This window comes from Epinephelus moara, chromosome 12 (genome assembly GCF_006386435.1).
Source record: "Epinephelus moara isolate mb chromosome 12, YSFRI_EMoa_1.0, whole genome shotgun sequence".
Lineage (NCBI taxonomy): Eukaryota > Metazoa > Chordata > Actinopteri > Perciformes > Serranidae > Epinephelus > Epinephelus moara.
The window spans coordinates 16,373,585-16,384,495 of record NC_065517.1 but is presented as its reverse complement, the minus strand read 5'-3'; the positions used below and the strand labels follow the sequence as shown (position 1 = coordinate 16,384,495).

Below are 10,911 nucleotides of genomic sequence, written 5' to 3'. Positions count from 1 at the left end.
TGGCTACTGCTTGTACTTTCTTTAATTGGATTGGTTAGGATTCGCGGAGGAACATATTTCAGCCAATCAGAGGCCGAGTAAAGCAGAGTGGGGCAGGTCATGCCGTCACCATCCTAGGGAGAAAAAAAAAATAACCAAGGCTTTAGCGCCACATGATTTTGTCACGTGACCAGCCTGCTCTTTAACTCACATGGCTGCCGCCCCAGTGTCAGTGTGTCGGTCCCGTACAGGTGGGAGAGGAGCCGGTGACCATGGCTGAAGATGTGACTGTATCAGAGGAGACTCTAACAGGTGCTCTGACTCTGCTGGTCAACCTGGGCACAGTCCTTCTACAGACAGCCAAGCAGGAAGCGCAAGGTAGGACTCATGTACAGGAAGGATACACCTGGAGTCACAGAGCTCATTGAAAATTAGATAATAAAGGTAGACAGGAAGTCTGGAGTCACCTGCTGAATTGCGGTTTTCCTCTATCCTTTAATAACAGCTGTTTTTACAGAGATTTTGTTTCTTAATTTAACAACTTCGGGACCAGATATATTCTTTATATTTTCAATAGTTTGGCCTGCTTCCATACAGTCAGTGTCTCCATAGTGCTGTGTAACAGGGAATAATACTGAGCTTAGACTTTAAGTATGTTTTACAGTCCAGTCCATTATTCACACCTGACCCACGGGTCATAATGTGCAATAATGTGACAGTACATGACATATAATGGACATAATAATGAACATTATGTATTAACCACATACTCTTCACACTAACTACCTCAGAAACATATTTATTTTTTGTCTTTTTGTCTATTGTTTTTCCACTCTTCCAACTTTGTACTGCAACTGCTGCACAGCAGTTTCCATCAGGATGAATAAAGTAGGCTATTATCTTATCTTACTTTATCCATCTGTTATCCGTACAAACAGACTTAAACACAGCTTCTTCCCCACAGCAAAAAGGACATTGAACGAAATCAAATACATAGGATGAACAGGGTGTAATTACTACGCTTTATGTGTAATATTTGTAATTAATTTACTACACTATACATGCAATGTTCACAGACATACTATGTGTAGTTTTTTTACCTTGTACACCTATTTGTTGTCTATTATATAGGAGTGGATGGTTGAATGTATGGAGGATTTTGACGGCCAGCGCCTTACAGGAGTGGCACTCCTAATTTTGTTGTGTTTTTTTAATGATGCATTGACAATAAAAGGCATTCTTATCTTATCTCATCTCATCGTATCTTACTGAATAATAAAGGTGCAACTGAGCTCTAAATATTTTGGGAAGCCCTTTTCCTTTGGTCCTTCTGCAGTGTACTCAGCAGTTTGATTGAATAGGTTTAAACTGTGGCTTGTCAGTATATGCAGCTAATATTCCCTGATCAGTTTCCAACAGTGTTAACCCCAGATTAACCTTCTGTTGTGAAATTTGAAGAATAATTTGCCAAAGCAATATGTTGCCTGTTAGTTACAGCTTGTAATTGGTAGTATTGTGCACTGGACCCTGAAACAATAACCTGTTCCTACTGAAATCTGCACACATTTTCAAGGTTTCTGCTGGTACTATTAAAATAAAATGAGATGTCTTTCTATTTCTATGACATGGCCTTAAAAGTCTTGAAATGTTTTAAATTAAATTTTATAAATATTAGGCCTTAGAAGTCATTAAATAGTCTTACATTTGAATTTTTGAAGTCTTAATTGCCACAAACATCTGATCTGATTAAATTTATCCATCATTTAATTTCTTTATGACAAAATGAGTCCAGTTCTTCTGTGTCAAAGTCCACTTTTGGGATGTTACAAATCTTTAAACCTAGCACTGAACCTTATACTTTATACTTGCACTGACCTGCTGGCCAAATGTAACTTAACTTAACTCACTCTAATAACCATATTCCTACATAAAACCTACCTCTGCACGGGACCACATATATACTACTTACTTTATACTTACCTGCAATGCTTGAATAGAAAAATGATTTGTCTAAAGTCAGTTTTATGTATGTACGTATGTATGTCGAGGTATGTAGAGGTAGCTTCGTCTGGTTGAACCATTGTACAGCGTTTTGTTCTCCATGTACAAACCAAACCCTTTATTCAAAATTACATCTATTTATGAAGGGGACTTTCGACCTCCTAAAAGCATAAAAGACTGTTCAGAAATACAGGGTGAGCCTCTAAGGCATCTGACTCGACCAAATCAAGCTCTTGATGGGGATTAGAAACTTTTGACCAGCAGTGTAGAAAATAATGTCTCTGCTGAGTGAACTGTTTGGTCGTGTTATCTACACACAGAAGATTAATATATGCTTTAATGATTTTACCCCAATACATCAAATCTAGTTGACATAAATCAATTTACATACTTTTAAGCTGTGGCTGCATTTGTGTATACTTGTGATATAATTAATTATAATGCTCAAGTCTCCCTTTGAATATTTGATAAGCTGGCTGCAGCACATGCTTCATGTGAGTTCTGTGTGATGGAGTCAGTGGAGCGAAGGTGTTGTAATGTAATCCCTGTCATGCTTGTTGCCAACACTATGACACTGCACAAATCAGCCTGAACAATAACTGTGGCCCTTTGTTCTCACACAGAGTCCCTGGAGAGTTTTGTCCCACATAAGATCACCACTTTATTCGGCCTGATCGCAGCCGGAGCAAACTTCTACAAGAGGTGAGGCAGAGTCACGGAAGCATTCGGGCAATGTCACTGGCTACAGTGTTAAAAAAGTCAATCTGCTGTTTCAGTCAAGATGTTACTATATTTAAATGCCCTGAATAACTGTGTGTGTTGATACTGTTGAGCAGCCTCGGAGTGAAGAAGAAGAAGGAAGCAGAGGACATTTGGAAGAAGTCTTATCAGTAAGTATGGGTATATAATCATATCAAATGATGATGATAGTTAATAAAAACAGTCTGCAGAGGTGGGACAGAGTCATTTACTGTGTCCAAAGTTCCATACTAACATGTTTTAGTAGGTTAAAACAGTATGAGATCTTTTTGGCATGTCCGAAACCTTGGTATGAAACCAACAGGAAGTGAATTGCATACTGTTTCTTGTTGAAATATTGCTGTAAGCAAACACATGACATTACGCCAGCATAAATATCCCACAATGCATTGCAAGAATGTCCTCAATGGCCAGCGACCAAGGCAGGTCAAAGACACCAAGAAGCCATTGGTGTTAAAGTGCAAGTCTTTTTTAATTTTGCCAAGTCATGTTCATGACTGGAGTCCACCCCTCTGATGGTATGTGTTGGGGGGGCTGTTTAGGGGCCACTACAGGTTTCCACAGGTTTTCTATAACTCATTCCTGCGCTTGTCGTCGTTGCCTCCAGCATGTAGAATACTGTACGTTTAAGTTCCCAGGAATGCGTTACATAAGATTTGTACAGTAAAACAAATGAGGGAGCCTTTGACATTTAATCAAGTAAAATACACAGAAAAAGATGTGAACACAGGTATGATAACTCTCCCTGAGGCACTGGGAGGCAGCCTCCAGAGCCACATGCAGCTCTTTAGCCCCTCTTCAGTGACTCCCTGTGGCTTTGACAAAAACATATGTAAATAAATAATGGTTATTTAGCCTATACACCAGTTAAGAAAAATGTTATAACTTTTCATTAATTGAAACGTATACGTCTATGGCCTGGCATACTTTCCTCTAAATTTTGCTGAACCTCAAGAACAGTAGTTAGTCTTGAGTCTCCCTGCTGAGCTAGCTATGGATTCCAGATCCAAAAAAGGAAAAGTCTTGGAGGAAAATAGAGAATTTAAAAGTGTGTGTGGTCAGGTTTGTTTGCTTTTACCGTCAACGCTGCAAAGTTAAAGTACATAATAATAATAAAGAGCCCACTGCAGAGGAGCCACCTGGTGGTGAAGCATATTAATGAATGCTCATTTAGACCTGTTAATAATATTGATAGGCTAATTCAGACCTAATAGGCTGCGTTACTTTCATGTAAAGGTCAAATATGTTTTGCAGTTCCAGTTTTTTTTTTGTTATTATTATTATTATATTGGTCAAAAATGTCTTTTTTGATAGTAGAGGTTACCAACGTCTGCCCTAAGTCTTACTCAAAACCATAAAGCTTTGCTCAGATCCAGGTCACTTCCTATCCTGACATTGAACTCATGTAACTCCACTGTGTTATTGCTCATTAATGCAATAAATAAAGCTCAGTGTTGAGTGTTGACGCGTCTGTCTCACAGTATCTTTGTATTTTTCCAGCCATGAATCAGTGAGAGAGCAGGTGGAGCAACTTCTGCAGCTGGAGGTCTGTATGTGTGAAAGGTTTTGCCTTTAATTTAGTTTTTAATTCTGTATATTTTGACTCGAATTCAGCAGTAAGCATTCAGGTTTATAGAAATATTTTGTACACTGCACACAGTTAAAATTAAGGTCCACATCAGTACTGTATGCAGTGGTTTGATGTTAATATAAGGGACTGTTTGTTACTTATTAGGGGGGAGGGGTTGTGCAAAATGGGGGAGGCATTTCATTTATTTTTTCAAGTACTAGGGAGGGACTTGTGTTTGTTTTTTTGGGGGGGTTTTTTGTCTCGTTTATGGGAGGGACATACAACTTTAAGCGGTTGGATTTTGTAGCTATTTTATATACCATCTAACCCAAAAACCTGTAACCAGGTTTGAAAGGCTTGTTATCTTTAAAAATGACCAAAATTACATCATTTATTGTCGGCAGAAACTGTAAAAACAGAAATTATCGTCAGATTTCCAAATCTCCCGATGAACTCTCCTGTCAGGAAATATCACTAAATCTAAGCTTAAAATAGTAGCATACAATATCACTATTGTATGTTTTATTCTTGTTTTTACATTATTTTTGAATTTTAGTATGTCTGTAAACCACTCTATTTGACTCCTGGGATTTATTTAATTTTACCTTTGTGTGTGTCTCTGGCTCTCAGACTGAGTGGGACTCCTTCCTGGAGAGTGTGGACAGAGATCTGCAGACGACAGATAGACAGCTGTCAGGAGGAAAGATCGCAGACAGCCTGAGCCCTGACACTTCATTCACCGATGCAAAGAGTGGAAAGTGAGTTCACACACTGCAGGTCATAACCAGACCTCAAATGTTTGTGTTCTTTTATTGTCAGTTAAGGCCCTGCCTACACATACTGCATACAGATATTTCTGAAAACAAAAATGTGTGTGAAAAAAATGTCCACATGATAAGCGGACAAAGAAATTTTGTCCGTTTGTCCACAAGCAAACTGTGTTTTAGGCCGCTATAAACGAACCATTTGTGAAACTCTGTCCAAGAAACTCCATTTTCAGTGTGATGTATAGATCACATATTATTATTGTGTGCCGTCATCTCCTTTTGTGAGGTGTCACAAATGAGGGGACATTTTGCTAAGTGGCAAACTATTGCTGGTTCTGACCTTGCTAAGATGACTTTTAACACGTTTACATGTAAATGTACAGTCACTCTTCAGTATAAAGAGGAACAGAAGAGTCAGAACAGAGTTCACTGCTCCTGGTAGCCTTCAGGTCATTGCTTTCTTTAGGCTGCTGATTAGCCAACATCTTCTTCTTCTTCTTCTTCTCCCTCTTCTTTGTGTGGCTCTAGGATTAGTGTTCTTGACAGTGCTTCAGTTGTGTTTATGCATTTTCATTTGGACAGAGATGATTTTATAACAGTGTGTGTGGAAAGGGGAAAACCCGATTTACAAAAATACCCACTCATCGGTACAAAGATCAGCTCTCACCATGCAGCATTTAAGTGTTTCATTGATTAAAATTTTGCCATGTCATTGTTGTGTCTGAAGCTGTCTCCATGTTGTGTGTTGAAGGAGCGTGACTCTGGGTCAGTACCTGGGTCAGGGGCAGAAGCTGCTGCTGGTCCTCATCAGACACTTCGGATGACTACCGTGACGAGACCACGTGGCCGAGCTGGAGGCCAGTCAGGTGAGTTCATCTTCAATCTAATGGTAATTATTTATTTTTTGGAAAACAACTTTGACCCATATTAATCTGTTACAGGGTCATCGTGACATTCAGTCTTGCAAAACAGCTTTTTGTGCTGATTAACAAGAACAGTCCCTTTATTTCATAATAACCCCCCAACCTGTACTGGCTGTTACTTTTCCAGACTTTTATCTAATCTCTTTTGTCTTGTGGGTACCTCCTCAGATTGTACAACCACAGCTTAGCAACCGTAACTAGGCACGGCAGATTTGTTAAGCTTTGGATTTCTTGCAGTTGTGGAAACTAAAGCTATTCATTCAAGCACTGTACTTGGGCATTATTTTTAGGTCCTTGTACTCTAATTGAGTATTTCTATTTTATGCACTCTTATAACTCTACTCCACTACATTTTGAAAGCAAATATTCTTTACTCCACTATTTATTTAGCAGCTGTAGTTTGTAGTTAATTTTTAAGATTGGTTTTATGAGGAGTTATGTCGATTTCCCAAAATGTGGAACTATTCCTTTAACCACGAGGACTCCTAAATCTTTTTTTCTCTGCTCTGGCTACAAAGGCGTCCAACATTTTTTCCATGGCCTTGCAGCCACTGCCCATTCACTTTCTATAAATAAATTACTCGCAGTTGAACAAAAATGTGGGAATGGGAGGATGACAGATCCTCAGAGCAAAAGCAAATTCTTAGGATGGGCTATTGTTCATGTTTATTATTTATTTTTTCGTATAACTTGGTGTTGTATCTGTAGGCTGTCCTCGAGGCTCGGTCAGTGAGGGTCTTGGTGGTGTCTTTCGGCGGTGTGGAGGGAGCTCAGGTGTGGCGCGAGCAGACTGGATGTACCTTTGACATGCTGCTGGATCCACAGAGGAAGGTCAGGATGTGTTTTCACCGCAAGCAACTAACTGAAACCCAGTAAATATGGATATTGTAATGATAAGGAAATTAAAGGTCCAGTGTGTAGGATTGAGGCAGATACATTGGTAGAAATGGAATATAATATAATAAATATGTTTTCTTTTGTGTAAAGTCACCTGTAAATAAGAGGTGTACCTTAGAATGAGCCGTATATATCTACATAAGAAGCAGGTCCTCATTTATGGAGATGGCTATGTTGCACCACTATGATTTCTACAGTAGCCCAGAACAGACAAACCAAACACTGGCTAGAAATAGGGCCATTCACGATTTTGCACTGGCCACCGTAGTTAGCAGCCCCTTAGCAACGAGCTGCATCGGAAAAAACTGATATATAAAATGAAATTCGCTTTATCCAGTGTTTCTACTAGTTTCAATCACCAGGTTTTGGAAAGTAAGAGACCTCTGCAGATAATAAGGCTCCCAGTAAAAACCTCCTGAACAAAGAACACTGAAGGAATTCCAACCAGGAGAAGTTTCAGCTGGTTGCAGTCTGCAGTCTTCACCACTAGATGGCACTAAATCACCCTAAATCTAACACACTGTTCCTTTAAGGGAATCCTAAAAGAAAACCAGGCTTTGTCTTGGTCTGCAAATTTGGAATAAAAAGAATCAGACTACAGCAGGTTAAATCTGTGTCTGTATTATATTATATTCTCAGTGTACGTATATTCAGTGGCTGTGGGCAGGTGCCTGAAACTAGACATGGCTGTGACTCAGCACGTACAAGCTAAGGGAACCAGAGGATTTAGCAGCTGTTTGATGATGTGTCGTGAAAGTCCAGTAAGCTGAAGCCTCTCACACATTCATTCTGAAAAGTCAACCACCAGATGTTAGCAGATGTGAGATGGAAACGAGGGCAATCAACCAAATATGAAGACAGCAGATTTTCCACATGCCACAGAAGCAGTCCTCAATCATGGAGTGTGCATGTGTGAAGACCCTGATTAGGTCATTGATGTCTTCCTTACCTCGTGCCTTTGATTGTATAAAAGTGCCAAAATGTATTTCTGCAGACAGTAGTGCATTTTCAAACACAGTAGACGTCGTCTCTGCTGCAGGTATACAGGAGCTTTGGCCTCGGCTCGTCTTACGTCAAGGTGATGAAGTTCGGCTGTCTGCTGCAGTACTCAGAGTACGGAGCTGTTGACAGAGACTTCCCTGACGTTCCCACTCGCCTGCTTGAAGATATCTACCAGGTACACTTGGACCACACAGGAAATAGTTTGACATTGAGGTGCTGATGTAAGGGCCTGAATCAGTGATGTAAACCATGGAAATATGGGCCAATATTCCAGGCCCGATCTATGCCATGGGGACTCTGGGTCAAAAAATAAGCTGTGCTCTCCTGATTAACTCCTTGTTACCCCCATCTCCATCTTCTCCAACCTTCAGAATACGATCCACTCACTCATGTCATCACAGTTTGCTCTTCAGGTCATGGAAAACCTGCTTGTTTCAGCTGAGAACCAACTTTTCTATTTCCGAACCAGTTTATTTTAGGTCAAAATGCTCTGAACGGTTCAAAATAAGGTGTGTGCTATTAATAAGCTGATGGCACACTAAAATGTAAGTGAATTCCACCAGAGATGAAAACTCATTCAGACCGAATGCAATGATTGGCCGAGCGTCCTGTCTGTCTTCCCCACGTGGAGGCCTCCGACTGACTTTACCGCTCACGTAACATCTCCCTCTGAAACATAAACGTTATCTTCCTTGTGTGTTTCCACTTACTAGTAACATTAACGCTACTATCTAACGTTAGCACTGTAACCTTATTCTAAAACTCATCAGTCATCACTGACTCCGGCTGAGTTTTAAAAATCCGGGGTTGCGTTTGACTGTCTTGGTTGTAACGTTACACTCGCTCGCTAATGCATCTTTAACGTTTTTCAGATGGGAGGTGACTTTTTGCTGGATGAAGCAGGGAAGGTCCTTTTATGTCACCCATCTAAAATCCCGATGGACAGGCCGACGGTAAAGGCCATCCTGCAGGCTGTGGACTCCTCCGGCTGCTCTTCCAAGTCCACAGAGAAACACTGTCATGTGGAACCCAAGCTGTGAGCACTGGAGACACTGATCCTGGGGTTGTACCACATCACTGACACCACAGATGGAGAGCAGCTCTTTGACTCACGTTTATGACGTCATGTCTCACACTCATGTCACCATGAAGGAATGTGACCGATGCAGAACTATGAAGCAAAGACAACTGATCTCCTTTGCTGTGTCAGTGTTGTGATGGGAGCGTTTTTAAACAAGTGGTTCTGCTGGATTACAGTGTAATTCAATATACAGTTAATTTTATGTAATATAAATACTGTTAACTTAAAAAAACAGATTTTAGTAAATTTTACTGTAATCAGTGCTGTTAGACAGTGTGGCATTTCTTCAGGCTTTCCTTTTAAAACCGCCAAAACCCACAGCTGCTTAATAGCTGTGGATTCTGGCGGTTTTAATTGGCAGAGATGGGTTTCATTTTTAATTTTGGAAGTGACAAATTGCTCTGTTACCCAGAAATCATGTTCTGATGTTACCACTGCGCTGCCTTCTGCAGGAGACTCATTTTCCTCCATGTGGCTGCTCAGGGTGCAGATGAAAGCTGCAGCTGCATCCTTGGTTTCTAATCATTTTTCAATACAGATACAGATTTAGATAAAACTGCACTTTGAGATTGTAGAGGAGAAAAACGGATATATTTGCTGTTCTACCAATCTGATCTGTTCATATCTATGAATAAAATAAGCAATTTGTCATGAATTGTGAGCAGTTTGATGTTAGAATCACTCAGGATACCAGCTCAGGATTTCTGATGAATACGACTCGATATTAAACGTCAGTGCCTTTTGTTGCCGACTAACATTTGCTGTAGCATAGAGTATCGTTCAATATCAAGTACCGCAAAAATGAAATTGAATATCTGGTCAGATGTGTTATCTTGTTCTCTTGCTGTTTCATCAGATTGTTCCTCATTTAAATCAAAATGTAGCCAGTTTAATTTTATTTAGACAAAGGTTTAGTACCGTTATACAGAGCCTGGGAAATATCAAGGCCACAATTTACTTATTTGTATGCCTGAGATACAGTTTGTGGCCTCAATTTAATTCAATCATTCCCTAGTTTTGATTAGTTTGTGTGCATGAATTAAATCATTGTGGGAGTATACGAGGCCACATCATTAGTTGCAGCTGCCATCTGCTTGAGACACTTGACCTTGGTTGCACTTAGCAACGGACAGTACTCCCACTCTCTGTACTTGGCAGTATTTCACATTAGTGAGCAATATCTTTTGTGAAAATGCACCCAGCGGTCCCTCCGCCTCACTCACTGGGTCGAGCCTGTGTAACGGCAGCAACAGAAAGTTTGCGGATGCAGTGGGAATTAGATCTGGTCCAGGAGCACACACCTGGCGCTGGGGTTTGTGATGGCTGAATACAAGCTGCCACAGTCACTGACTGAAAATCCATCTGCGAAGCTGCTGCCTGCTCTCTAGCTAATTCTTGTCTCATTTGTGCTCTGATAAACATTAAATTTAAATTCAGTGCCCCATAATGCTATTTTCTAAGCGACTGTACATGTCAGTGGACCAGTGTAAGCATGCTGAGGTTTTTGTCATGCAGAATTGGGCATGGTTTCATTGCTGCCAGGTCAGAGTATACTTTGTGACGAGTGTCCCCTTGCACCAACTATTCTCTTCAGATGTCTCTCACTTGTGTAAAAAATTGTGCCTACTTGCATAGCACTGATTTAAGTCTTGATTGAGGCTAATCTCAAAATAAAATTCTGTAAACCTCTCCCAGGGTGTGTGTGCTCCGTTGTTTTGGTTGTTTCCATGGTGCCAAAATGACCTGGAAGTACATTGACCTTTTTTTGTTGTTGATGTTTTCAACCTGGAAAAAGTTTTGTACTTTTTTTTTTTTTTTTTCTTAACCTATGTCTCTTCCTGGCCGCAAATGTTTTTTTTTTTCCTAGGACAGTAAAGGCATGACCCGCCCTACTTTGCCTTAATCTGCCCTTGATTGGCCTCCCTTGACAGT

General features: G+C 40.3%; 1 protein-coding gene across 1 annotated transcript; it reads left to right on the top strand.

Annotated features, from left to right (window-relative positions):
- Positions 1 to 7: 7 nt before the first annotated feature.
- Positions 8 to 10,669, top strand: selenol (selenoprotein L). The gene is made up of 9 exons (XM_050057912.1): positions 8 to 357; positions 2,604 to 2,682; positions 2,817 to 2,870; positions 4,240 to 4,285; positions 4,940 to 5,067; positions 5,828 to 5,942; positions 6,708 to 6,830; positions 7,936 to 8,073; positions 8,771 to 10,669. The coding sequence occupies exons 1-9, from the start codon at positions 252 to 254 to the stop codon at positions 8,936 to 8,938; spliced, it is 957 nt and encodes a 318-aa protein (XP_049913869.1). The 5' UTR covers positions 8 to 251; the 3' UTR covers positions 8,939 to 10,669.
- Positions 10,670 to 10,911: the final 242 nt, after the last annotated feature.